General features: G+C 50.2%; 3 protein-coding genes across 9 annotated transcripts in view; 1 reads left to right on the top strand and 2 right to left on the bottom strand.

Annotated features, from left to right (window-relative positions):
- Positions 1–872: 872 nt before the first annotated feature.
- On the bottom strand, positions 873–6,157 carry DBNDD2 (dysbindin domain containing 2). The gene is made up of 4 exons (XM_061437720.1): positions 5,464–6,157; positions 2,983–3,129; positions 2,655–2,792; positions 873–1,330 (listed from the first exon to the last, which is right to left on the bottom strand). Exons 1-4 carry the CDS (start codon positions 5,969–5,971, stop codon positions 1,122–1,124), a joined length of 1,002 nt encoding a protein of 333 aa, XP_061293704.1. The 5' UTR covers positions 5,972–6,157; the 3' UTR covers positions 873–1,121.
- The window catches only part of SYS1 (SYS1 golgi trafficking protein), a 32,053-nt gene continuing 7,774 nt past the window's right edge, over positions 3,041–27,319 (bottom strand). Inside the window, exon 4 of one of the 5 annotated variants that reach the window (XM_061437728.1) lies at positions 3,041–3,129. In XM_061437728.1, the coding sequence (XP_061293712.1) occupies positions 3,123–3,129 (7 nt within the window). In that variant the 3' untranslated portion in view covers positions 3,041–3,122. Of the gene's footprint in view, positions 3,130–17,166; positions 18,210–18,635; positions 19,252–20,514; positions 21,671–27,319 lie in introns of those variants that run through there. The other 4 variants (XM_061437727.1, XM_061437726.1, XM_061437730.1 and 1 more) reach the window with 4 other exon arrangements.
- Positions 21,501–25,462, top strand: TP53TG5 (TP53 target 5). 3 transcript variants are annotated; one of them, XM_061437724.1, is made up of 5 exons: positions 21,501–21,584; positions 21,868–21,942; positions 22,149–22,279; positions 23,939–24,422; positions 25,338–25,462. In XM_061437724.1, the coding sequence occupies exons 1-5, from the start codon at positions 21,531–21,533 to the stop codon at positions 25,341–25,343; spliced, it is 750 nt and encodes a 249-aa protein (XP_061293708.1). In that variant the 5' UTR covers positions 21,501–21,530; the 3' UTR covers positions 25,344–25,462. The 3 variants fall into 3 exon arrangements, with proteins under 3 accessions (XP_061293708.1, XP_061293705.1, XP_061293706.1); XM_061437721.1 differs by having other exon boundaries at positions 21,513–21,596; XM_061437722.1 differs by having other exon boundaries at positions 21,513–21,596; positions 23,939–24,449.

Genomic DNA, 27,319 nt, shown 5'->3' with positions numbered 1-27,319 from the left:
GTACAGCGCCCCCCCCCCGCACCACACACACCCCCTCCAGCTAACTCCTTCTTATCCTTTGGATCCCAGCCTGAAAACCAGCTCTCCAGTGACCACATGAGCTGGACTAAGATGCCCCTCTTTTCTGGTAACAGAAGAGCTCCTCATCATGCTACTCATTACGCTCAGAACTGTGGTATTTTCTTGATTTTCTCCTCCCTGAAGGCAGGAAGCCTATCGTGTTCGAAACTGTATTCCAAATGTCCAGCTAATTCCAAATAACTCCTGGAATAAACAAAGCAAGTGAATGATGGGAATATGGGCTTCCCTGGTGGCTCAGTCGGTAAAGACTCTGCCTGCCAGTGCAGGGGACCCAGTTCAATCCCTGGGTGGGGAAGGTCCACTGGAGAAGAGAATGGCAACCCACTCCTGTATTCTGGCCTGGAAAGTCCCATGGACAGGGGAGCCTGGTGGGCTACAGTCTATGGGGTCACAAAGAGTCAGACAAGACTTAGCGACTACACCACTACCAGAGAGCTAAAGAAATATATTGGTTTGGTATCTGTCCGATGTGAAAGATGAATGGGAATGATTGGTATGTTGTTATCTGTTTATTATTCATGCCGTGCCCTGTTCCAGAAAGGACGGAAGGAAGCAGGATGGCTGCAGGGCCATCTCCCTGGGAGGGTTAAGGAGTTCACGGCCGCCTAGAGACACTGGTTTAGGAGACTCAGGAAGTCTGGAGGAGGGAAGAGCGCTAAGAAAAGCAGTGGCGTCTCGTCCTAGCTCATCTTCCATCTCCTCACTCGTGGGCCCCACTTCAGCAGTAAGCCAAAACCGTGGTATTTTCTTGATTTTTTCTCCCCCTTGAAAGCAGGGCACCTATCTTGTTCAAAACTATATTCCAAATGCCCAGCTAATTCCAAATATTCTAACGAATAGCAGAAGGATGCAGCAGGGGAAGGTTAGCAGTAAAGCAGGAGCGGGTTAATTCCCAGGAAGGCACACCATCCCACCCTCCTTTCCTCCCCTTGGTGCCTACTGCACTAAAGAGTCTGGTCTTCTCCAAAGGGCTCTGGCCAGGCCTGGGGTCTCCAGTGGAGACGAGGCAGCTCACACAGTCTGTAGGTGGGGGCCCACTGCTAGCTGCAGGCTCCGGGCTCTGCCCCGCCATCATGGCCTCCATCCTCCTCCTGGTCAGACTGTGCCAGGGGCGTGTCTGCTCCGCCGTCACTGGCATCGGCGCTGTGTGGGTTGGTGGAGGAGTCAGAGGACAAGGAGGAAGTACGAGACGTCGTCCTGTCTGGCGTAGGCACTGGCAGGCTCGGCTCCTCGGGACGCTCGTCCACCCCTGCCCAGAGAGAAGAGCCGGTCATGGCCACACACAGGGGTTCAGAGGACTCTTGGAGAGGATGTGGCTGGGAGACACTGAGGCCCAGGGACTTGGCCAGTCACCCCGCCAGTCTCCTGGCTCCCAGTACCCCTCACTTCACTAAGCTCTAGAGTCGAATCAATCAAGTTGCAAGTTCAAGTTCTAGCTACGTCACTTCACTTCCTTGCTACTGAGGAGCTTTGGGCAAGTCACCTCCCCTCTCAAGGACTCTGCTCCTCTTCTGTAAAAAGGGGGTACTGACATTCCAGAGGGGTTCTCAAGACAAAATCTGAGAATGTTTATAAAATGTCTGGCACATAATATGCCATCAATAATAGCAGCACTTTTAAAGTAAGATAGTATCCATTAATCGGAGAAGGCAATGGCACCCCACTCCAGTACTCTTGCCTGGAAAATCCCATGGACGGAGGAGCCTGGTGGGCTGCAGTCCATGGGGTCACCAGGAGTCGGACACGACTGAGCGACTTCACTTTCACTTCTCACTTTCATGCATTGGAGAAGGAAATGGCAACCCACTCCAGTGTTCTTGCCTGGAGAATCCCAGGGACGGGGGAGCCTGATGGGCTGCTGTCTATGGGGTCGCACACAGTCAGACACGACTGAAGCGACTTAGCAGCAGCAGTATCCATTAATATCTTATAGGTTAAGCATGTGGACTTTGGAGTCAAGACAGCCATGGTTTGAATCCAGCTTTTCCACTTTTCGTCTCTGTGACTATATATATATATATGTATATATATAGTATGACATGCGAGATCTTAGTTCCCCAACCAGGGTTCAAACCCATTCCCCCTGCAGTGGAACACACAGAATCTTAACCACTGGATCACCAGGGAGTCCCTCTAATGTCCTTCCTTATAAGGTGGGAATAACCCCACCTGCCCTAATAGGACATAGTAAGGATTGAGATAATACATGTAGAATTCTTAAGCATGGTATTAGAAACCTAATAAAGTGCTAAATAAATATTAAATGACTAAAACTGCTTCAGTTGTCTAATCTAAAGATCATATTTTTACATTATTTATTATGTTAACTAATTACATTGATTTCAAAAATAAAAAATTGAAGAAGACTAAGGCAGTTGGGCCTTCTGAGAGGTTTGGATTAGGAATCCGTAACCCAGCTTCCCCCAAGGTCAACTTCCCTAAAATCAGGACAAGCAGGTGCTTCGTGGGTGGAAAAGCTCATGCCCAGCCCCTCCGTGCAGACTTCCCCAGCCCAGCTTTGACATCCAGCTCTGACCGACCAGTGCCCATAGGCCCAAAGCAGAGGGACATACCAGACGTCTGGGGAGTTGGTGGAGGGTCTTCACAAGGCAAGAACACATCCGCTCCATCTTGATCCCCCAGGTCGATAAGCTCCACTTGCTCAAGTGTGTCCACATTCACCTCCATGGATGAGATACTACCTATGGGGGCTGCATATCAAGAAGGGGGCAAGTCGGGAGGAGCCAGGCCAGCACTGATTGGATGGTCAGAGACATCTGTCAGGTAAGGAGGTAGATGTTTAAAGGGCCAAGAAAACCAGCGGGGAGGGACCAAGGTCCAGGACTATGCGACTTCCTCCCTGCCCTGCCCCAGTGCCTCTTCCCAGGACTCAGAACTCACGTCTGTGCGACTCAGGATGCAGGTGGGACAGGGGGAAGACAAACTCCGTCTCAGGCTGTAAAATGTCCTCGAAGAATTTCTGCCGCTCCCGAAGCCGGAGCTGCTGGCGCTCCAAGGCTGCCCGAGGATTTGGGTCCATGTCAGCTCCTGGAAGAGCAAGGAGAGCTGTGAATTGGAGAGGGGACTCTGTTGGGGGCCTGGTCTTGGGGAGCCCCCCTGCAGCCAGGATCCCAGCAGTGGGGCCTCTGGCTGCAGCCTGGACACTCCTGGACTCGATTCCCTCTTTCCCTTCCCTGAAACAAAGTCCCACTACCACAAAGTTCAAGTCTCACGCAGAGGCAGGGCTGACCCTAGCTCCACAAAGGGGATGTTAGTTCCAGGCACAGCAAGAGAGGCTCCTCTGTATTCAGGGAACACAGCCAATGGCCACATCTCAGGATCATGCCCTTCAGAGAGGGGCTGGAGGGGCTGGCTCAGCTCAAATGGGGGAGGTATTTTTTCCACTTAATGAACCCAGCCTCTCCTCCAAAGGCGGGGGAAGAGGACAGAATAGAGATCTCAGAAGGAAGGTCCCTTCCTCCACTGCTGCAACTCCGGTCCCCGCCCCGGCCATCCTTTAAAACCCAGACAAAAGCTAAAGCACCCGCCTCCTACTCTCTCTCTATACACACACACACTATCACCGGCATCCCCTCCAAACCCTGCTCTTAAGTCACAGACTTGACTTCTATCTAGACTTGGCTCTGTCCCTAAGGAAGACATCTTTCTAGCCTCAGTCTCCGCATCTGAAAATGGCATCGTCTTCCTACCTGCCTCTAAACACAAGGCACAGCTCCTGAGGGTGTTCTGTAAAAAAGGAAGGCTGCGGTCCCCGAGCTATTTAGAGGACATCATCTCTTCTCTGCCTCCCACAGCTCTTTATTTGAGCTCCTCTCCTTTGACACATCTCACTGGCCGATCTCCCCACTAGTCAGCAAGTAGCAACTGGAAGCGTGCGATTCAGCCCAGGCCCTCTGGCCCCCCGTGCTGAGAGCTTTCCAGAACCCCCTTCACTCCGATTCGCTCCGCATCCCTTCCTGAGCCCATCACCGGAGGCAAGGCAGTATCTAGCTGGAGGACCAGTTCGTCATCCTCCGCAGATTGCCTTCCCCGCCTCATCTGGACTCGGCATATCCGAGACCCTGGCCAGTCCACCGGGCGCTGAGGGTGGGCCACGAGCGATCCTAATCCCCAGAGGAGCCAGGCAGGGCCAAGGAAGTGTGGGGAGACCATGTGGCCAGAGGGGGCAGCGGAGGAGGGAGACGCTGACGTTGATTCCTGGGAAAGGCTCTTAGTGCTGCCGCCCAGGTCACAGCGCTAAAAATACCCAGGGCCCCTGGGGCTGTCTGCTCCCGCGAGGTGGGGGCTGGGGGGTGGGGGGCGGCGGGGGCGGGGAAGGGCCAGCAAGAGGGTTGGGGAGCTGGAGGGGACCACAGGTTCCGGGGCGCCCCCTCTGTTTCCCCCTAGCCCCCTCAATCTCCGGAGACTGGCGGGGGCTGCCCGCCCGGGGCGCAGCGGAGCTAAGCGCCGGAGTAGGGAAGGGGGTTGTTTACGTAACTGAAGGTGCAGGGAAGAGGGGTGGAGGGAGCTGAAAACGTTTGGGCTGGGGGGGGGGGTCGGAGGCGGCCAGGGGCCCGGCCCGTGGTGCAGAGAGCTCCCTCTCGGTCCTACCCCACCCGCAGTGGAGTCAGTGCGAGCGAAAGAATTCCCTAAAAGGGGACACGCCGCGACCCTGGAGCAAGCGGGGAAGACGGAGGGGGGCTCCGGGGGCTGCACTCGCGCTCGCCTCCCTCTACCCGGCCCCCCGGCCTCTCGCGGCACCTGCGCCCGCCCCGCGGAGCCCCTACCTGCCGCGCCCGGCGCCCCCGCTGACTCAGGCTGTCCGCTCCGGCGCGGCGGCGGGGGCGTGGGAGCGGGCCGCGCGACCGGGGTGGGGCTGCGCCGCCGGGTCTCCCCCGGGACGGACGGGCCCCGGGAGCCGGGAACGAGGAAGCGCCGGCGGGCGGAAGTGGGGGAAGGGCGGCGGCGGGCACACGCGCTCCTTGCTGGGCGCCGGGCGGCCGCCGGGAACCCCCGCGGGCGCGGGCGCTTGTAGTTCCAGCGCGGACAAAAAGTTCCCGGCACGCGTCCCGCCGCCCCGCCACCCGCCGGACCCCCTGGATGCTCCGCCCGACTCCGCGCGATCCCGGACACTTGCTGCGCCCCGCCGGTCCGCGGGGACACGGCCCCCCGCAACCCCTGCTCCCCGACTCCCCCGGGAGTCCCCGACGCAACCTCCGCGCGCGGCACCCGGACTGACTCCCCGGCACCCTCGGCCACGCTCCGCACTTTGAGGCGCGCACCCCTCGAGAAGGCGCTCGCGCGGGAAAAGGGTCTGGCGACCCGCGGCCGCGCATCAAGGCAGGTGCACAGCGGCGGGGGCTCCCTGCCCCTGGGACTCACCCCTGCAGCCCACGGTTCCTGGCTCCGGGACGATCAGAGCCGCCGCCCAGCTTTCCAGAGCACTGGGCGGGGTGGGCGCCGGGACAGGGCGGGTCGGGGGTGGAGGGGTGGGCCGCTGCGCCGCGCCCCCAGACGCCGGCGGGGAGCCAAGTCCTCCAGAGTGCCGAGAGGGGCGCTGCGCGTCCCGCCCGGCGCGGGTGGAGGAGTGAGGCGGAAACCGTGGGCCCAGAAGGGAAAGGCTTGCCCCTCTCGCGGTGCCTCCTGGCTCACACCAGGGCCAGAAGCTTCTCCTGGACCGAGGCTCTGTGCTCATTCTCATTCTCCTCCTCCCTTCCACCCGGCGCCGGCATGTAGATCCAGAAACCTCCCGGTTCGGGGCGGGGTGGGGGGCGTCGGTCAGAGATGCTTCTGCCGTGGGGTTACTCGATCCTTCATTCAACAAACATCCACGAGCAGACCAGAAACTAGGAGTCATCCCTGCCTTCTCCCCGTCCTTCGCTGCCCACATTAAAATACATCTCCATTAACTGTTGATTCTCTCTCCCAAATAATCTTTGCAATCCACCGTTCGTCTCCGTTTCCACCACCGACCCTCGCTCGGCTCCATTCTCTCTGGTTTTCTGGTCCTCTGGTCCTGCTACGCTCCATCCCCCACACCAGTCAGTCATCACTGTAGAGTCCAGAGCGCTAATCAATGACCCACATGGTCATTTCAACATGCAGGTCTGAGAGAGGTGGAATGGGGAGGTAAGAAGGAGGGGGGAGTCAAGCGGGAGGGGATACATGTATACCTATGGCTGATCATGTTAAAGTGTTTGACGGAAACCAACACAATATTGTAAAGCAATTATCCTTCAATTTAAAATAAATAAATGTTTAAGAAACACACAGGTCTGCTGTGCCACCCTTTGTTAGAATGAAATCCCGGTGCTGATATCTAAGCTTAAATCCCTCCTTTGTTAGAACGAAATGCAGGTGCTGGTATCTGAGCTGAGTCTTAAATGAGTTCAACAGGCGGAGAAGAGGGGGAAGGGCACACAGGAGGCAGAAGCGGGGCGGTGGGGGCGGTGGGGGTTGTGAGGAGTTGTGACCCATTCAAGCTTCTCTGTCTGGGGACCAGCACTCTGTACAAATACCTAAAGTTCTGCCTCTCTTATTGTACTGAGATATCCAAACCATCCTGGGAAATAAGTACAGCAAGCAACTCTCCCATTATTTTACAAGCAAGGAAACTAGTTTGTGGCCAGCAACAAGTGCAGTAGTTAGGAGCACAGGCCTGGGAACCAGGCCCTCTTGGGTTGTAAACCTAGCTCTGGTGTCTAGCCAGCTGTGTAAACAATTTCTCTGATCCTTGCTTTCTTTGCCTATTAGGTAGGAATAATTAATCCCTACCTCCTGTGAGATAATACATAAAAAATGCTAAGTGCAGGGCTCGGGCACTCTGGAGATGCTCAGCAAACATTAGCTGTTTAGATTGCAATTGCTCCTGAGAAACAGAGGCAACTGCTTTCTTCCACAAATTTCTAAAATTATAGAAGTACGCTCTAATCTTCCATAGAGCTTATTATGTGCCTGTCACTGTTCTAAGTGCTTTGCATGTATTAACTCTTTTAATCCTCGAAATAATCCTGTGAAGAAATGCTGTTTTCACATCCATTTTACAGGTACAGAAACTGAGACATAGAAAGGTGAAGGGACTTGTCCAACTAAGTGATGGAGCAAGAATTTAAAGCCAGGGTGGCTCAGCAGTAAAGAATCCGTCTGCAGTGAAGGAGACCCAAGAGACATGAGTTCTAAATCCCTGGGGGAAGATCCCATGGAGCAGGAAATGGTCACCTGCTCCAGTATCCTTGCCTGGGAAATCCCATGGACAGAGGAGCCTGGTGGGCTACAGTACAAGGGGTCGCAACGAGTCAGACACGACTGAGCACAGCACAGGGCTCCATAGCCTGTGCTTAAAACCACAACTCCCAGTCTGTTCCCCTTTTATCCTGTTGCAGTTTTCATCTTCCTAGAAATATTTTGGTCAGTTTCATTCTTATTCCTCATTAATGGATGGAGTAGATACTTGGTCCCAGTTTCGAGCACAGAGGAATGAGGCCAATCTGAAGTACAGTGGCTAAGAGATCAGCTCCCCCTTTTCAGGCCTATCCTTGGGAACAGGAATGCACGGATTATTTTGAGCTGTCCGAAGCATGGTAACAGATCAGGAACCTCTCTTGTCACTTCTCTTTGTCAGGTATCTGCCACATAAAAGGGTGGGGGGGAGGGTGGGAACATCCAGGTTAGAAATAATTCAGGAGCTAAGCTAGAACGGCCTTTGCCAACAAAGGTCCGTCAGGTCCGACTAGTCAAAGCTATGGTTTTACCAGTAGTCATGTATGGATGTGAGAGTTGGACTATAAAGAAAGCTGAGCACCGAAGAATTGATGCTTTTGAACTGTGGTGTTAGAGAAGACTCTTGAGAGTCCCTTGGACTGCAAGGAGATCCAACCAGTCCATCCCAAAGGAAATCAGTCCTGAATATTCATTGGAAGGACTGATGCTGAAGCTGAAACTCCAATACTTTGGCCACCTGATGTGAAGAATTGACTCATTTGAAAAGACCCTGATGCTGGGAAAGATTGAAGGCGGGAGGAGAAGGGGACAACAGAGGATGAGATGGTTGGATGGCATCACCAGCTCAATGGACATGAGTTTGAGTAAACTCTGGGAGTTGGTGATGGACAAAGAGGCCTGGCATGCTGCAGTTCATGGGGTTGCAAAGAGTCAGACACGACTGAGCAACTGAACTGAAGCTGGAAGGGTTTCAGCCGAGAGGAAGGCCCAGGCAGCAGACCTAAGGGTGGACAGCAGGAGTTGAAAGGAGCAGTGAGAGAGTAGATGGCTTAGACTTCTGGCTTCCATCTAGGATGCTGAAAGCTGGGAAGAGCATCCTACCACACTAAAAACAATTTTTTTAACTGTTAAGTAATTTGTAAAATTGTTGATTTTGTTGACCCCATCAGTGAGCTGAGGTTGCCCAGCAACTGATTAACCTGCATTCCAAAGAAGGGCAGTCGCCTCCAAGAAGCAGGATATAGGCACTGGTACACTCATGAAGTTGGAGAAAGGCAATGTCTCCATGCAAACAGGTAAGATGAGTTCAGCTACAAGTTTTATTGCTAAAGGCCCGGCGCGGCTATGAGAGGATATGAGAGGATAGAATCCGTGGGAGTCACAAACACTAAAAGTAATCAGAAACAAAACAAACCAAAACCAAAGTTTGTTCAACTCCTGACAAGATTGACTCAATTCTCTACACTAACAGCCTAAGAAGAAGAGAGATAGATTTCCAAGCAAAAATATTACTGAGCTCAGTCTTTACTGTTCTACACATTATGTCCAGAAATTTAAAAAGTTACAACACACACATAAAAAGGAACATAACAAAAACAAAAAAAACCTATTTGTCAAGAGACAAAGCAATCAACAGAACCAGACTCCAGACTTGATAACTCTCTGGAGTTATCTGCCAGAACATTTAAAACAACCATAACAGTATGTGAAAGACTGTGTTGAAAAATATGGACAGCGTACAAAAAACAGAAAGGGACTGTTAGCAGAGAGAAGAGGACTATAAAAAGGAGTCATATGGAAAAGTCTAGAAATTTTTAAAACATGTAACAGAGACGAAGAATGCCTTGGCAGCCTTATCAGTAAAATCAACACAGCTGAGGAAAGAATCAGTACACTTTACGATCGGTCAAGGGAGACTACCCATACGGAAACAGAAAAAAGTGAAACCAAACAAAGAAACCCAAGAGGGACGTCCCATGTGGCCCAGTGGCTAAGGCCCTGCACTCCCAATGTAGGGGGCCTGGATTCAGTGCCTGGTCTGGGAACTAGACCCCACTTGCTGCAACTAAGAGTTTGAATGCTGCAACTAAAGATCTCGAGTGCCACAGTGAAGATCAAAGATCCTGAGTGCCACAAGTAAGACTGGTGCAGGCAAATAAACATTTTTAAAAGCCTAAAAGATCCAAAGCTAACATCTGCATAATTTGACTCCGAGATAGAGATAAACACACACACACACACACACACACACACACACTATTAGTAGAAATAATGGTCAATAATTTTCCAAAAATAATGAAAGGACCACAGAGCCAAGAAATGTACAGAATCCAAAAAAATATTAAATACCAGTGGCTAGGACTTCCCTGGTGGTGCAGTGGGTAGGAATCCACCTGCTAATGCAGGGGACACTAAAAGTGTCGATCCCTGGTCTGGGAAGATTGCGCATGCTGCAGAGCACCTAAGTCCATGTGCCAGAACTGCTGAGCCACGTGTTGCAACTACTGAAGCCCACGTGCCTAGAGCCTGTGCTCCGAAGCAAGAGAAACCGCTGCAATGAGAAGCCTGCACACTGCAACTAGAGAAAGCCCGCTTGCAGCAACTAAAACCCAGCACAGCCCAAAATAGTACATAAATAAATAACAATTCTTAAAAGTAGACTTCAAAAGAAGGATTGTCACCAGGGATGAAGAGGAACATTTCCTAATGATAAAAGGTTGTTCATTTCAGCAAGAAGACTTGGCAATCATAAATGTGTATGTGTACATCTAGTAACAGAGCTTCAAAAACATGAGCTAAAAATAGACCTAAAATAAAAAAGGCAAATCCATAATACTGTTAGAGGATTCAAAGCTTCTCTCTCAGTAATCAATGAAACAAGTAGACAGAAAGAAAAAGTAAGAATACAGAAATCCAGAACCCTATTAACTAGCTGTTCTGATTGACATTTTTATAGCACTTTACCAGCAGAGTAAACATTCTTTTCAACTGCGCAAAAACATTCACCAAGATACATCATCTTCTGGGCCATAAAACAAACCTCAATTTAAAAGAATTTAAATCATAAAAAACATATTTTGTGACTATAAAAGAATGAAAATATAAATAACAACAGAAAGAGATCTGGGAAACACCCCAATACTTGAAATAAAACACAAGACTTCCAAATAACCCACGAGTCAAAGATAAAGTCCAAAAGGAAATTAGAAAAATATCTTGACAGAATAAAATTGAAATGTTGCAACCAGCCACCAAAAAAGGTCCCACTGTTCCTTGCCTTCTGTTATTCATACTTTCGTATAGTTTTCTTCTGCACTCTATCAAAGTTATTCTGTGTGACCAATAAAACATGGCAGATGGTACATCATGTCCATAAAAATTTTAAAAGACCACAACTTCCATCACGGGTGTGTATTCTCCCTGTTGTTTGGATCACTCACTCTGGGGGAAGCCAACTATTATGTTTTCAACAGCCCTATAGAGAGGCCCACATGGCAAGGAACTGAAGTTCCAGCCAACAGCCAATGAACAACAGAGGCCAGCCAGCAATCCCATGAGTGATCATGGAAACTGACTTACTGGCCCCAGTAGAGCCTTAAGATGACTGGAACCTTGGCCAGTAGCTTGGCTGCAGCTTCAGCAGTGACTGAGGCAGAACCACCCAGCTGGAACAGTCCTGGATTCCTGATGCCAGAACCTTTGAGATGGTAAACATTTCTCGTTTTAAACTGCTAAATTAGCACATGTAGGGGTTTGAGTGTGGGTAGGCTGCAGTGTAACAGCACTCTGAAGTGTGGGAGTGGCAGTGGACTGACCTAGACTGGGAAGTGCACCAGAAGCTCAAAATGCTTTGAAAAAGCTGTGAATAGAAGCCTCGAACCTGGGCCTCCTGCACTGGGAGGGCGAAGTCTTACCCACTGGACCATCAGGGAAGTCCCTGCCCAGCATTTTTTTAAATTAATTTATTTTAATTGGAGGCTAATTACTTTACAATATTGTCGTGGTTTTTGCCATACGTTGACATGAATCAGCCATGGGTGTACATGTGTCCCCCATCCTGAACCCCCCTCCCACCTCCCTCCCCACCCCATCCCTCAGGGTCATCCCAGTGCACCAGCCTTGATCACCCTGTCTCATGCATCGAACCTGGACTGGCGATCTGTTTCAGATATGATAATACACGTTTCAATGCTATTCTGTCAAATCATCCCACCCTCGCCTTCTCCCACAGAGTCCAAAAGACTGTTCTTTACATCTGTGTCTCTCTTGCTGTCTCACATATAGCCTGCCCAGCATTTTAAACTGCATTTAGTAAGAGAGGTGGGGCTTCCCTAGTGGCTCAGTAGTAAAGAATCCACCTGCCAATGCAGGAGACCTGGGTTCCATCCCTGGGTCAGGAAGATCCCCTGGAGTAGGAAATGGCAACCCACTCCTGGATGCTTGCCTGGAGAATCCAAAGACACAGGAGCCTGGCAGGCTACAGTCCATGGGGTTTCACGACAGCATGCGCACACTCAATGAGGGGGTGGGGTAGAGAGGAATGCATCTACTCCATCTTGTTCAGAACCAGAAATCCTTATTTTATGTTCTCTTTAACCCTGTGAGTCCAAGTGGGAATACTTCTGGATATAGAATCCTTTTAAGATCTTGTGGGTCACTCTGAGTCTTATTCAGGTCCACGCTATTAGACAAAAGCTATTGCCGGGAGAAATATCAATAACCTCGGATATGCAGATGACACCACCCTTATGGCAGAAAGTGAAGAGGAACTAAAGAGCCTCTTGATGAAAGTGAAAGAGAAGAGTGAAAAAGTTGGCTTAAAGCTCAACATTCAGAAAACGAAGATCATGGCATCTGGTCCCATCACTTCATGAGAAATAGATGGGGAAACAGTGGAAACAGTGTCAGACTTTATTTTTGGGGCTCCAAAATCACTGCAGATGGTGACTGCAGCCATGAAATTAAAAGACGCTTACTCCTTGGAAGGAAAGTTATGACCAACCTAGATAGCATATTCAAAAGCAGAGACATTACTTTGCCAACAAAGGTCCGTCTAGTCAAGGCTATGGTTTTTCCTGTGGTCATGTATGGATGTGAGAGTTGGACTGTGAAGAAGGCTGAGCACTGAAGAATTGATGCTTTTGAACTGTGGTGTTGGAGAAGACTCTTGAGAGTCCCTTGGACTGCAAGGAAATCCAACCAGTCCATTCTGAAGGAGATCAGCCCTGGGTGTTCTTCAGAAAGAATGATGCTAAAGCTGAAACTCCAGTACTTTGGCCACCTCATGCGAAAAGTTGACTCACTGACCCTGATTCTGGGAGGGATTGGGGGCAGGAGGAGAAGGGGACAACAGAGGATGAGATGGCATCACCGACTGGATGGACATGAGTTTGAGTGAACTCCCGGGAGTTGGTGATGGACAGGGAGGCCTGGCGTGCAATTCATGGGGTCGCAAAGAGTCAGACACGACTGATCGACTGAACTGAACTGAACTGAAGCCTTTCTCTTAAGCTTCTGCTGAACTGGCTAACAGTCAACACCCTTGAGCTTTCTGGGATTCCTCTTGCTTGATTCAGAGGATCTGTGAGGCACACCCATCATTTCTTTTGAGGTCTTTTATCTGACTGAAGACTATTCTGCTGCATTGTCTGAAATCTTCCTGAGATGCACACAAAAGATTTGATAGTTACATTCTCACTTTCCTTTGGACCATGTTTTTCTGGTGCTGCTCTAGATTTGAGCTTTGCTGGGAAACCACTCTTTAACTTTACTATCATTTGCCAGGTAGAGGGGCTGAGAATTTTCAACCACAAAGTCCTGGCTCCTTCATATTTAACAGTTCTCCCTTTTAGCTCAGGATTTCTCAACCTCAGCACTATTGACATCTCAAGCAGGATAATTCTTTTTATTTATTTATTGGTTGCATGGGGTCTTCATTGCTTCATGCAGGCTTTCTCTAATTGCAGTGAGTAGGGGATACTCTCTAGTTACAGTGCACGAGCTTCTCCTTGCCATGGCTTCTCTTGTTTTGGAGCATGAACTCTAGACGTGTGGGCTTCGGTAGCTGCAGCACACTGGCTCAGTAGCTGCGGCTCCCTGGCTCTAGAACTCGGGCTCAGTAGTTGTGGTCCATGGGCTTAGTTGCTTCATGCAGAATCTTCCCAGACCAGGGATGGAACTCATGTCCCCTGCATTGGTGGTGCAGTCTTGTCCCTTGTACCACTAGGGAAGTCCCAGGAGGGAGGAGGTGGTGTTGAGAGGGGTTTTTCCATTACAGAACATTCAGCAGCCTCCCCAGCCCCTACTAACTAGATCCCAGTGGCAACCTCTCCAGGTCTGACAACCAGAAATGTCTCCAGACATTGGCAAAGGTCTCTCCAGGAGGCAACATCATGTGCTCACTTGAGAACTGCTGCCATTTCCCTACCACCTCGTGTGTTTAAACAGCAAGAAGACACCGAGTTGCACCTTTAACACATGATTTGGAAATATCTTTAGCCAGATCCCAGCTCATTAAGCACATTTTCTGCCTTCCACTTTACCCTGCATGCGGCCAATAAAAGACCCCCTGTGCCTCAATGGAGAGCCAGCACAGTCAAATAAATACAAGAAAGCAGATCAATCTTAAGAGTTCTCATCACAAGGGGAAAAAAGGTTTTTGTTTTTTTTTTTTAAGGTAAACAGATGTGGGAAGAAAATATCTGCAAATCACACATCTTACAAAGGGACTCATCTAGTCTGTATAAGAATGCTCAAAACTCAACAGTGAAAAAACAAACAATCCAGTTGAAAATGAGCAGATGTGAACATACATTTCACCACAGAGCATACAGAGATGGCAAATAAACACATTAAAGTATGCTCCTCATCAATAGCCAGTAGGGAAATGTAAGTTAAAAGCACCGTGCATCCATTTTATGCCAGCTAATTAAAAGTTAGTGACCATACTAGAAGCAGGTCAGGATGCAGAGAAGCTAGACCCTTCAAACCTTGCTGATGGGAATGTAAAATGATACAGTCCCTCTGGAAAATAGATTGGCGGTTCCTTAGAAAAACTAAACACGTACTTACCATATGATCTAGCAATCATCCTCCTTGACATTTATTACAGAGACATTAAATTATGTCCCTGTAAAACCTGTACATGAGTGCTCCTGCCAGCCTTATTTGTAATAGCCCTACATGAGAAACAACCCAAATGTTCTTCAGTGGGTGAATGGTTAAACAAATCACGGCACATCAATACCATGGAATAATACTCAGCCAAAAAGGAACAAATTATTGATACCCACAACAACTGGATGGGTATCAAAGCATTCTTTTGAGTGAGTGGGGGGAAGCACCAGGTTTGAAATGGTACATATTGTATGATTCCATTTATACAGTATAACACTGTTGAAATAACAAAAATATATAAATGGAGATGGGTTGCCAGGGGTTAGGGGTCAGAGGAAAGAGGGTGTGGGCATGGCTATAAATAGCATTCGCGAGCCTGGGATGATGGAACACTTCTGTATCTTGATCGTGGTTACATGGATCTACAAGTGGTTCTGACATTGGAATATAGTTATGCAAGATGTTACCCTTCGGGGGCGGGGACTGAGAGAACGAGATACAGGACCTCTATTACATTTTTTTGGAATTTTCTGTGAATCTGTAATGATTTTTAATTTATAAAAGGAACTGTTACACCTGCAACAACTTGGATGGATCTCCACAGCATTATCCTGAATGAAAAAAAGTCCATCTCGAAAGGTTACATACTGTGGGGTCCTTACTCACATAACATTCTTGAAACAATAAAACTGCAGAAGTGGAGAATGATCTGTGATTTTCTAGGGATTAGGGATGGGACTGTGGGGAGAGGGGCAGATAACACAAGAGAGATGATCACGGTGATGGAACACACAAACACAAATGAGTGCAGGAAGAGCTGAGCAAGCCTGGGTTAGGTCTGTCTACTGCATTTACATCAATTTCCTGGCTGTGATAGTGCACTGATATACCCAACATGTGTCAATCGCAAATGCATTGTGTTAAGTGAATGAATTCTATTCAAAAGTCTATAAGCTATAGGACTCCGTTTATATAATGTTCTGGAAAAGGTAAAGCTATAGGGACTGAAAATACATCCGCTGCTTCCAGGGTTGTGGGTGGGACAAGGAGTTAACTACAAATAGATTACACGAGAGAACTTAGGGAGGTTATGAAACCATTCTACACGTTGACTGTGGTGTTTGTACAATAACATGCACTTACCATAGAACTGCACATTAAAAAGGGTGCATTTCACCATATATAGGTACTTCCCTGGTGTCTCAGACAGTAAAGAATCTGCCTGCAATGCAGGAGATCTGGGTGGGGAAGATTCCCTGGAGAAGGGAATGGCTACCCACTCCAGTATTCTTGCCTGGAGGATTCCATGGACAGAGGAGCCTGGCAGGTTACAGTCCGTGAGGTCGCAAAGAGTCGGATACAACTGAGTGACTCACACACATTGTGAAACAAAACCACCACAAAAGAGAGGAGATCCACAACCACTGGTACGGCTATTGTAGAAAGAAAGGAGGAGAGAAGGAAAGAGAGGGAGGGAGGGAGGGAGGAAGAAAAGGAAGGAAGAATGAAAAATAACAACTGTGGGTGAGGATGTGGTGAGACTGAAATGTCGGTGGGAATGTAAAATAGCGCAGCCACGATAGAAAACGGTATGGTGGGGCCTCAAGAAATTAAAATTAGAATTACCATATGGTCCATCAATTCTACTTGTGAGTTTATACTCGTTCATAGCAGCATTATTCACGGAAGCCGAAAAGGTGGACGCAACCCAAGTGCCCACCAATGGATGAGCAGATAAAATACGGTCGATACTTACAAGAGGACAGTATCCAGCCCTAAAGGAAGGGAATTCTGGCACAAGCTGAACCTTGAGGACATTGTGCTGAATGCAATAAACCATCACAGCAAGACACAGAGTGTGTGATTCCATTCACATGAGGTACCTGGAGCAGTCAAATTCACAGAGACAGAAAGTAGAATGGTGGTTGCTGGGGTTGAGGGGGCTGGGGAATGGGGACCTATCGTTTAACGGGTATTGAGTTTCCATTTGGGAGGATGAAAAGAGTTTGGGAGACGGATGGTGGTGATGTTGCATAATAATGTGAAGTACGGGACACTACTGAACTGCCCACTTAAAATGATCAATGGTCAATGTTATGTGTATTTTACCACAACTAAGAGAAAAAAGAGAGTGGTGGTTTCTCACTCAAGTGCCTTGGATGTGATCCAGAAGGCTGACCAGCTGCATGTCCTTGGGTATCGCTCTGCCCATAAATGGTTTTTACTGTGCTAATGGAAGAGATGAACAAGACTGAATAGGGGGTTGCTGCTTTAGGAGCCATTGTTGGGGTACAACGTCTGGTCACAGAGAAAAACTCCTGCCCCCCTGGGGATGCATCCAAGCTTCTGAAGGGAGGAAAGGGAGTGACGGTGTGAAAAGAACCGGCTGGAACAGAATGCGGAGGCGGCCGGGCTAGCCGCCAGGGCCCACTCAAGCCCCGTCGCCTGGGAACACTCCCAAGGCCCTGACCCTCAGGACCAGCTCCAAGCCTCTCAGCCTGTGATGGAGCCTGTCTGGCTCACTCCCCCGGGTTTGGCCACCGTCACTCTGGGTTCCTACCTTCTATTCCAGTACATACCCCACTTCATAGTTCTCTCCCACACCTGTAATTTGAAAATCCAGGAGCCCCACAGCCTTTTGCCTGGCAACCCTATTCTTCCTTTGTTATCTGTCACCATCTCTACGAAGACTTCCCTGCCCTCCCCACGCTGCTCCTTAGGGTTCCAGCAGTCTGCTCACCATCACCCTTATCATAGAGAACGCTGTTTATTTTCATTTTTTCACAAAATACTTAGTGGGTACCTCTTGTCAGCCAGGCACTCTTCTAAGGCTCTGGGGGGTTAGCAATAGAGAACAGCCCCAAATCCCTACCCTTGAGGAGCCCGTGTTCTGGAGGGACCACACCCCGGGCTCAGAGGACAGTGCACAGCAGGGCCCCAGCTGTTGTGCCGAGGTGGCAGGTGCAGATGATCCTGATGCAGCCCAGCAGAGCCCAGCAGAGTCCAGGAAGAGCTGAGATCATGCTGACAGGGAGAGGGAAGCCCGAGCAGGCGGAGGAGCCGGGAGAGGACTGAGGCAGAGGGAGAGGTGGGGTGTTCGCCTTGCCTTCTCTCCAAAGTCACCTCCTTGTGTCTTTTCTGGCCCACAGCATCCTTTTTTGTTTTTACCACCCACTCATCTCCGCCCTAATGAGAAAGGGCATGGACATATAAGAAGCTGTGCAGCTTTCAGCTCAGAGGAGGCAAAGGCGCAACTTTCTTCAATCGTCCCAAATCCGGGTTCACCAGCTGCCTTCACCATGCCGCCAACGTTTGACCTCAACGAGATCAGTCATGTACCTTTTGCACTGGTGCACCAGTGGGAAAGTCAGTGCCGTGTCTGCCCTGGCCCCCAAGATTGGCTCCCTGGGTCTGTCTCCAAAAACGGTGATGTCATCACCAAGGCAACTGGTGATTGGAAGGGTCCGAGTATTACAGTGAAACTGACCATTCAGAACAGACAGGCCCAGATTAAGGTGGTACCTTCTGCTTCTGTCCTGATCATCAAAGCCCTCAAGGAACCACCAAGAGACAGAAAGAAGCAGCAAAACATTAAGCACAGTGGAACCATCACTTTTGATGAGATCGTCAGCACTGCCCAGCAGATGCAGCATCAGTCTCTAGCTAGAGAACTCTCTGGAACCATTAAAGAGATCACCCAGCCTGTGGGCTGCAATGTTGATGGCCGCCACCCTCATGACATCATAGATGGCATCAACAGTGGTGCTGTGGAGTGCCCAGCTAGTTAAGAACTGCAAAGAAAAAGAAAAATAAAAGATTATTTGACAACCAAAAAAAAAAAACCAAGAAGCTGTGCAGTAGTCTGGTCTTGATCCACCTCCCCTAAAAGGCAGAGGTGAGCACCCCACATGAATGCACACCCCTCCATCTGGGTGTGGTGTGGATTTGGTTCCCACACTTGCTGGGTATCAAACTGGCCGACTAAGTGGGTGGTGAGGGAGAAGCTGTACGTCACAAGCTTTTCCGATTATTCAGACACAGCCAGGTGGGCAGATTACTCAGAGCAGCCTGAGTTGTTCCAATCTCCCACGATCTGGCCCAGCCCCTCACCAGGACTTTCTCTGTCCTCACCTTCTGCCACTACCTCTCCCCACTTCCCTCACCTCCTCCGGGTCTCTCCTCACATCTCATCTTGTCAGTGAAAGGGTCCTATTCCATTCTTCTTTAAAAGGCTTTTTATTTTATATTGCAGTATAGACGATTAACAATGCTGTGATAGTTTCAGGTGGACAGCGAAGGGACTCAGCCATACATACACATGTACCCATTCTCCTCCGAACTTCCTCCCATCCAGGCTGCCACGGAACACTGAGCAGAGTTCCCTGGGCTGTGCAGCACTGTTGGTCATCCATTTCAAATACAGCAGTGTTCATCCTTTCCGTTGCGTTGGGTCTTCGTTGCTGCACCGGCATTTCTCTAGTGGCGGTGAGTTTTCTACTTGCGGTGCGCAAGCTTCTCATTGCAGTGGCTTCTCTTGGGAAGCATGGGCTCCAGGGCACGCAGGCTTCAGTAGTTGTGGCTCACAGGCTCTAGAGCACAGGCAAAGTAGTTGCGCTGCATGGGCTTAAATACTCTGAGGCACGTGGGATCTTCCCAGGTCAGGGATCGAACCCATGTCGCCTGCATTGGCTGGCAGATGCTTCACCACTGAGCCACCAGCGAAGCCCCATCCCTTTTAATACAGCAAACTTTCCACCTTTGTTCTCCATTTCCCGTCCACCTTGTTTACTTCTCTCCACACACTTCTTTCCATCTAACGTTAACAGGAGCAGGCTGTTAACAGAGGCATATGACATTTTTAGGAACTCAACTGGCTGGTCGTTATGCAACATGATCATTAAAACTTAAACCATACCAACTTCACTGAGTTAATGATATTAAAAACAAAGGTGGAAAGTGCTCAAACTCAACACTTCCTAATTTCTTACTACCTTTTGCTACTATCTATGATCTTGGGAATCTTTACAACTGTAGAAATACGGTAGAAATATGTAATATATAACAGAGGTGACTGCCTTTCTGTTCAAATCTGCATTCAGTGACGTCATGCTGGCAGGCTGAAGTGTTTACACCACAGAAATAAGGAAATGTGACAAGTCAGGCTTTGGTTTATTGTCCTGCTGATTGTCTAGGCCAGGAGATGGTCCTGGACCAAATCCGGCCCACTACTGTTGTAAATAAATTTTACTGCAACACAGTCAGGCCCACTCTTTTCCTTATCTGTGGCTGCTTTCACATTCCAAGAGCAGTTGAGCACTTGCAACTACATGGCCTGCAAAATTTAACGTATTCACTATCCTGCTTCTTAAAGAAGAAATTGCCAACCTCTGGTCTAGCCTTAACAACACCATCAAGGAAATGTTCATTGGTGGCATTCAGTCACTAAGTCATGTCCGACTCTTTGCGACCCCATGGACTGCAGCACGCCAGGCTTCCCTGTCCTTCGCTATCTCCCTGAGTTTGCTCAAACTCATGTCCACTGAGTTGGTGATGCCACCCAACCATCTCTTCCTCTGTCACCTCCTTCTCCTCCTGCCTTCAATCTTTTCCCAGCATCAGGGTCATTTCCAATGAGTTGACTTTGTACATCAGGTGGCCAAAGCACATGGAGGAAATGTTAATAATGTAAATGTGTCCTGTCTATAGCTGTTACAGACAGATCTCATGTTATTTCACTTTACTGCACTTCACAGAGAGTGAGGTTTTTACAAACTGAAGGTTTGTGGAAACCCTGTGTTCAGCAAGTCTGTCAGCGCCATTTTTCCAACGGCATTTGCTCACTTCATGTCTCTGTGTCTCATTTTGGTAATTTTTGCAATATTCCAAACCTTTTCACTACCCTACTTGTTATGATGACTTGCGATCTTTGATGTTACTCTTACAACTCACTGAAGGCTCAGATGATGATAAGGGTTTTTTATGAATTAAGTATTTTTAAATTAAGGTATGCACATTTTTTAGACATAATGCTATTATTGCACATTTAATAGACTACAGTATAGTGTAACTTTTATATACACTGGGAAACCAAAAGACTCTGGTAATTCACTTTATTGCAGTGGTCTGGAATTGAACCCTCCATATCTCTGAGGTACGCCTATACATTGTAAATAGCCACACACACCCAAAAAATGCTGAACAAATATACTCCCAGTATTTGAAAACAGTGACAGTAAGTAAGTCGATCAGATCACTGAGAAATGAATTCCAACATCTTTGTTCCTCCACTTTTTCACTTTCTTCTTACTCTTTAATATGAATGAAAACATCAACATTCATGTTGGAATGACACCTGTTCATCAATTACAACCATAGGTTGACTATGGATGCAAGAGTTAGGCAAAATTTGAGAAAAGTATACTGCAAGAGCAAACCGGCCCTACGGGATTCACAACAGAGTATTTGTAGAATTTTATTATTTTAGATTTCTTTCAGTAAAATTCATGATAAACACACATTCACACACACATATACATACTTGGTTTCAGACAGCCCATTACTGAATCTTTACAAGAACACATACTGTCTCTTCTCCACTAGAATGTAAGTTCCTTGATGGCAGAATTTTTTTTTTTTATTCCAGCACTTAGAACACACCAGACACACAGCAGACGCACACAAACAAACATGTATGACGCGAATGAACAGATGAGCACAGTTGGGAACCAGGTTTCATGGGCTGATTGTCAGACCTTATGTTTCCAGCTCTACCATTCTCCAGCTATGTTGGCCTTGAGTAAATTATTTATTTGAACCCTGGTTTTTTCATTAAAAAATGTGTGTGGGGGACTCTTCCTACCTTGCAGGGAAATAGTGACAGTGTAGTCTCTGCCTGGCGCCTCCTAGGCACCTGCACAGCAGGAGTCACCTTCTCACCCTCCACCCCTGCCACACGCACACTCCTTGGAGACCTGCCACTGTCACACATTTCAGTGATGTCACAGCCCCCCTCCCTGGGAGCACCAGCACAAGCATCCTGATGCCCAGCCTGAGTGTGGGGGCGGACAGGGCGCAGGCAGGGCCAGGTACCAGTCTTGCGCCATCTGTCCAGTATGTGCCACAGCTCCAGCGTGCGTCCACCGACAAAGAAGAGGCCCAAGAATAAGGTGGTTTCCAAGGTTGGATTTAGGACTGGATCTAGTGGAGGTCTCAACAAAGCATCCAACCACGCCCAGGGTGGGGGTCTTTCCATCTAGGGGGAGGGAGAGAGGTAAAGGGGGGTCAAGAGAGTTAGAACAGACTCCCCATTTCCACCCCCAAACCAAGGTGACAAAAATCACAGTCTAGGGTTATCAACCCAAGCCCAGTGGAGAGGCATTACCGGGCGTTCAGGGGGCTCATCCTGTGTTAGCATTTCCCCCCACCCTGCTCCTTCCCTCTCTCTGTCAGATGCAAGCTAAGGAACCAGAGGACAAGATACATCAGCCTGTCAGCAAAGTAATCGTGCGGAACCGACTTAAAATGGTGAGATGCCACATTTGGGTGCCCACTAAAGAGAGCCTGAGCCCCCACACTGTGCTGCTCGGGGCTGTCACGGGTGACCCGGAAGGAGTCAACCGGCCTCACCATGAGCTGAGCTGAGCCAAACTCCAGGTGGGGGTTGGGAGGCTATCCCAAGAAAGCTGAAGCTTCCTTTTTTTTTTTTTTTCCTGTCTCTTCATCCCTGGCAGGTATTAAAACACTTGTCACTCTTGAAGCTGTTCAAAAGCTCAAACCCTCGGATCCAAGAACTGTATAACCTGGCCAGAAGGTGTTGGAATTCACTGCTCAGGGTTCCAAAGATCCTGGGGATCTCCTCTGGGTGAGCTTGGCCCACCCATGGCCCCCATCATGGGCCCAATAGCTGTCTTTACTAGGAACAGGCGCTGTGCTGAAGAGTTTAGAAACCCGCATTTTGACAAGGCTCTGGGAGAAAGGGAGCCATTTAGTAGCCCTATTTTAGTGATGGAGAGTTGGGGCTCAAGATATGCTGTAACTTGTTCCATTAACTGAACTGCTAAGTGGCGGAGCTAGGATTTGAAGCTGTTCCCAGCTGAAATCAGAGCTGTTGTCATAAGCATGGTCATAATCATCCAGTCATGGGACTAACTACCATGTGGGGCTCTGAGCAAGCGGGCCCCCTTCCCACCCCTCCCAATTCATCACCACCTACAGATTCACCCACAGACTAGTCATCCTGCTGAGGCCAAGCTCTCTCCCACTTGACAGCGATGCTAAGAAAGCTGACATTTTTAAGGCACCTGCTAAGGGCTCCCCTGATAGCTCAGTTGGTAAAGAATCTGCCTGCAAGCAGGAGACCTGGGTTCAATCCCTGGGTTGGGAAGATCCCCTGGAGAAGGGAAAGGCTACTCACTCCAGTATTCTGGCCTGGAGAATTCCATGGACTGAATAGACCATGGGGTCACAAAGAGTCGGACACGACTGAGCGACTTTCACTTTCACTCTTCAAGGGCCAGGTACCCTGCCGAGCATTTTCCCACCTAATCTTCCCCATAAAAACCCTATTAGGTAGACAGAATTATCTCAGTTTTCAGATGAGGGAACTAAGGCTCTGACAGGACACCTTTCTTGCCCCAAATGACACAGACAGTAAGAGGCAGAAGCAAGCCTGAACCGCAGTGTCTCCCCAAAGCCTGTGTTCTCCAAGCCGCCTTCGGCCTTGCAGGACTGTGCTGAGGGTCCTGGGCCTGACACCTGGTGGCCCCCGGCCAGCGGGAGCCATGACTATCTTCAGTGTTGTCTAACCCTGAGCGTGAGGCCTCTCCCTCCCCACACGTGCTCAGCTAGGACGGGGTGGCCACGTTGCAGGGGACTTCAGTCTGTGACAGATACCCTTTTGGAAAATCTAACACCTCTGGCAAACTCCACCCCTCTGGTTCCCTCCCTCTAAGTTGACCTCCTCGATACAGGAGATCAGGAAACACTGAGCCCAAAGGGTCAGGACCATCTAGTCCCAGAGTTTTCCAACCCTTTTTAAAGCAGCCAGCCCTAACTGGCCCCAAGCCCCAACTGTGTTGTTGAGAGGAAGCCATGCTGCCCCTTCAGAAGTGAGGTGGGATCGGGGCGGAGGGGGGTCATTGGAGCTACTTTCTAAGATGTCTTGGAACAAGAAAACAATTAAAAAGAAAAAAAAAACTGGACCAGTCCACTCTGTCAACTGAAATCCAGAGAGACAGAGCCCTAACCTAGTGGCCGATGCAGGTAATACACGTTTCTAGTGTCCTAACTACTAGCCATTGCCATAGCTTTTCTAGCCTCTCACATCCCTTTTGCCAGTGCTTGTCACCGCATCCCCTGCCCCCAGGCGCAAGGTCTCTGAGTGGTTGAGAAGCTTCTTTCCGGGCTCTCTGTGGCTTTCCTGACTGGCCCCCTGGGCCAGTGGCAGCGCAGCTGTCTCGGGACTAGTGGAGGATCAGAGCCTCGGTCCTATGCTGCTGACCACTGTTCGTCTCCCTGCCAGGCACGATAACGTCTGGGATGAAGTGGAACAAAATAACAAAGAGCTCCAGGAGGAGGCTGGGTGTTCCTACCAGAAACTGGACTCCGAGAAATTAAAGCCCACAGGGGAGCCTGAGGAGTGTGAGGAGTCGAGGCCCAGGGCACAGGAGGCTATGCCACAGAAAGAGGAGCAGATGGAGCCTGAGGCCCCGACGACATCGAGGGGTCACGGCCTGACCACCAGTCCCAGAGCCCAAGCACAGGAGCCACCCACTGGGGACCCCCGAGTCGTCTTCCGGAAGACCCACCAGGACAGAACTCCCATGAAGGATGTGAAGCAGCCGGAAAGAGCGAACCAGCGGGTCTGGTTTGAAGGGCTGCCCACACGAGTCCACCTCCCAGGGCCCCGGGTGATGTGCAGATCCTCCGCCTTGCGCTGGGTCAAGCGCTGCTGCACCCGCTTCTGCTCGGCGTCCCTGGAGACGCCGATGGTCCATCTGTACAAGGTGTGACACCACCGCCACCAGGCCAGGGTGAGACGCGGGCTCCAAGCTGGGCCCAGAGCCAGGGGGCGTAGGGTCCAGAGTCTTGGGGACTATGGCTGGCGGTGCTGGGAGGCCCGACCTTCCGCCCAGAGAGGGAAGCCCAGAGAGGCAGAAGCCATTGACCAAGGCCATGCAGCAGGTCAGTGGACCTCTCAGGACCCAAGTAGGGGCTCTGGGGAATGAGGACACTGGGAAACGTGGTCCTGAGGCAGGGCATCCATTGCCTAGAGGCCTAGGAGGGACCAAACTGCTGCGGTTCAGAATCTCATTGGGAAATGAGTCCTGGGATTTCCAAATGTCAGGGGAAGAGGGGAGAGGTCAAGTAGGGCTCTGCTGAATCCCATCCCCTCTTCGATCTACACTCTATTTTATTTACTCATGCCTTGAGTAAGACTTGGACTTCCCTGGTGGCTCGACAGTAAAGAATCCCCTGCCAATGCAGGAGACCTGGGTTCGATCCCTGGGCGGGAGGATCCCCTGGAGGAGGAAATGGCAACCCACTCCAGTATTCTTGCCTGGGAAACACACATAGACAGAGGAGCCTGGTGGGCTATGGTCCATGAGGTCGTAAAGAGTCAGACACCACGTAGGGACTAAACTACCACCAGCACCACCTCCAGCCACAAAGAGGATTTACTCTGAACAAAAAGTTCCTTAACAAAAGAAATACTTCAGCCCCTTTGCTGAGTTTCCAAGAAAGGAAGAGGGTGAGGGGCCTGGGGGTCCAGCTGAAACGAGGCTGCCCCATCAGCAAAGCCGGCATCTCCAATGGGCTGGGCGGCACAGCGCCCCGGGTCCCCGAGCCCTCTCCCTGGCCTGCAGCGCCCCCTGGGGGTGGTCTTAACTGCCGACTGATGCTGAGGTCTCCGTTCGCAGGTGTGACCTTGGATGGGAGCCCGAGGTGTGCAGAGAGCGCGAGCGGGAGATGGCACGATCATGGACCGGGAGGGAAGGGCGGGAGAATTCCTAAGTCTACAAATAAAATCTCCCATATGCCACTGGCTCTGCCTGTCTTCCTGGGGCTGGACAGGATGGAGGAAAGAGTCTCTCCGACAAGGTAAGGACTGGGGGTGGGGACGTGAATCACTACTTCAGGGTCATTTCAGTCTGTCCCCAGGTCCCTGACGTCAGTGTAGAACCCGGAACAAAGAAGCCAGTGGGCTGTTCCCCGCCCCCACTCTGCAAGCTGGCCTCCTGAGAGGGGCACTTCATGAAGTCACAGAAGGGGAACGTTTGTTGTGTGCTTCCTGGCTGCCGGGTGCCTCACAATGGCCCTGTGAGGCTAGGAGAGGAGGAAACCACTGCGGCTCCGAGATGGGATGGTCCTGGGAAGTGGCACGGTAAGAGCTCTAAACCAGGTCTCCTGGCTGTTCCTCATTCCACCTCCCGAAGGGGAAAAGGTGCAATACCGCCACCAGCCCATCAAACACGTGCACGGCGCCTGATGTCGGTCGATGTCAGCTGGAAATGTGAACCGTGACCCAGGAGGCCGGGAATTGGTTTTTTGTCTCACTGCTCACATGTGACAGACACAGAACGTCCATCCTCCAACCCCACATCCGGTCGGGTCACCCCCGCTGTTGGTAGGAGCCACAGGGCCGTTAGGGAGAGGAAAACCAAGGGGGCCCAGGCTTTCTCTGAACGAAGACTGTCATCCTCTATCTTCCCCTGGATGCAAGCAGGCGCCCTCTGGGAAGCAGCAGGGCCACGGAGGGGCACAGAGCCTCCAACCCCACCCCCAGGGAGTCAGGGCAGTGATGGAGACCCTCAGATTGGGAGGGAGGAGGAAGGACAGGAGAGGCTCCCGCTGAATCCACAGGTTCACATCCCTCCTCCCCACTGGGGCCCAGCACTGTGACTGAGTATCCCTGGGGTGGGCATCAGCGGAAACCAGGCTGCCACAGACAGCCTGGCATGGGACCACTCAGTACCTCACTGTTCCCCACCTGTGGTCACAGGTACAGAGTTCCCGTCCCGGGCATCCCGCCCCTATCCCTCCACACAACTTCCATTCCTGCAACCCCCACCTCAAGCTATATGCCTGCTCCAGCCTGACTCCTGGGTACTCCCCATTTTGACTCCCTTGCCCAGCATCATCAATCCCATCAACCTCCTACTCAACCTTTCCTCCCAAGTGCCTTCATTCTGTCAAACTTCAAGTAACCTTCTGTCCAGTGAGCTATCAGCGAGCAATCAGTGCAACTCGCTCCCAAATCATACAGCCAACCCCAGGGGCAAGGGGGGATGCACTAATCTTCATTTGAACCCTCCTCCGGGGAGCCCCAAATAGGGGATGAAAAGCCCTGAGCCTAGGGGAGATTGGCAACTTCTGCTTTGCCCAACTGGGAACCAGAGCTGGGCCTGAGCAGCCCATGGGGAGGCCATCGAGTGAGCAGACAGGAGCCTATGTGCCTAGGCTGGTTGGGACCCAGCGTGGCCAGTGTGCTACAGGGGGAGGCAGGATGCAGGGCTCGTGCATGTGAATAACTCCTAGCAGTTCACTCCTTGGAGCCTTATCCCTTCTACCTGCTGGTATTTAGGCTCAGGCAATCCGCCTCCCATGATCCCAGAACCAGGGTCTCTCCACTACCACTCTCCCTTTGTTTAACGACCTCAACCTGAGACTCCTCTTCAGGGTTCAGTTAGATCCTGATTTGGGCAGGATGCTGCAGATGATCTCCAAGATAAAGAAACTGACTATAGGAGAAATGGCCAACCAACAGTTAACTAGGGGAAAATGTTAAGTGTTTGAATTTTTAACAAGTCACATGATCTCTCAGAGCCTATTTCATCTGTTTATAAAAAGAGGGATACTAAGAGCCATTCCAGAGGGCTCTGAGCAAATCAGGCTTGATGTA

Source organism: Bos javanicus, chromosome 13 (genome assembly GCF_032452875.1).
Source record: "Bos javanicus breed banteng chromosome 13, ARS-OSU_banteng_1.0, whole genome shotgun sequence".
Taxonomy (NCBI): Eukaryota; Metazoa; Chordata; class Mammalia; order Artiodactyla; family Bovidae; genus Bos; species Bos javanicus.
Note: the sequence above shows the minus strand (reverse complement) of the source record. Positions and strands in the feature narration are given on the sequence as shown.

Coding starts and splice junctions, on each gene's coding strand:
- DBNDD2 (XM_061437720.1), bottom strand. CDS start 5,971: ATGTGGGCAGCGAAGGACGGGGAGAAGGCAGGGATGACTCCTAGTTTC. Junction 3,130..5,463: donor AGGAACCGTGGGCTGCAGGG/GTGAGTCCCAGG, acceptor TTGCTCTTCCAG/GAGCTGACATGGACCCAAAT. Junction 1,331..2,654: donor ACCAACTCCCCAGACGTCTG/GTATGTCCCTCT, acceptor CTCTCTGGGCAG/GGGTGGACGAGCGTCCCGAG.
- TP53TG5 (XM_061437721.1), top strand. CDS start 21,531: ATGTGCCACAGCTCCAGCGTGCGTCCACCGACAAAGAAGAGGCCCAAG. Junction 21,597..21,867: donor AGAATAAGGTGGTTTCCAAG/GTTGGATTTAGG, acceptor TCTCTCTGTCAG/ATGCAAGCTAAGGAACCAGA. Junction 21,943..22,148: donor TGCGGAACCGACTTAAAATG/GTGAGATGCCAC, acceptor CATCCCTGGCAG/GTATTAAAACACTTGTCACT.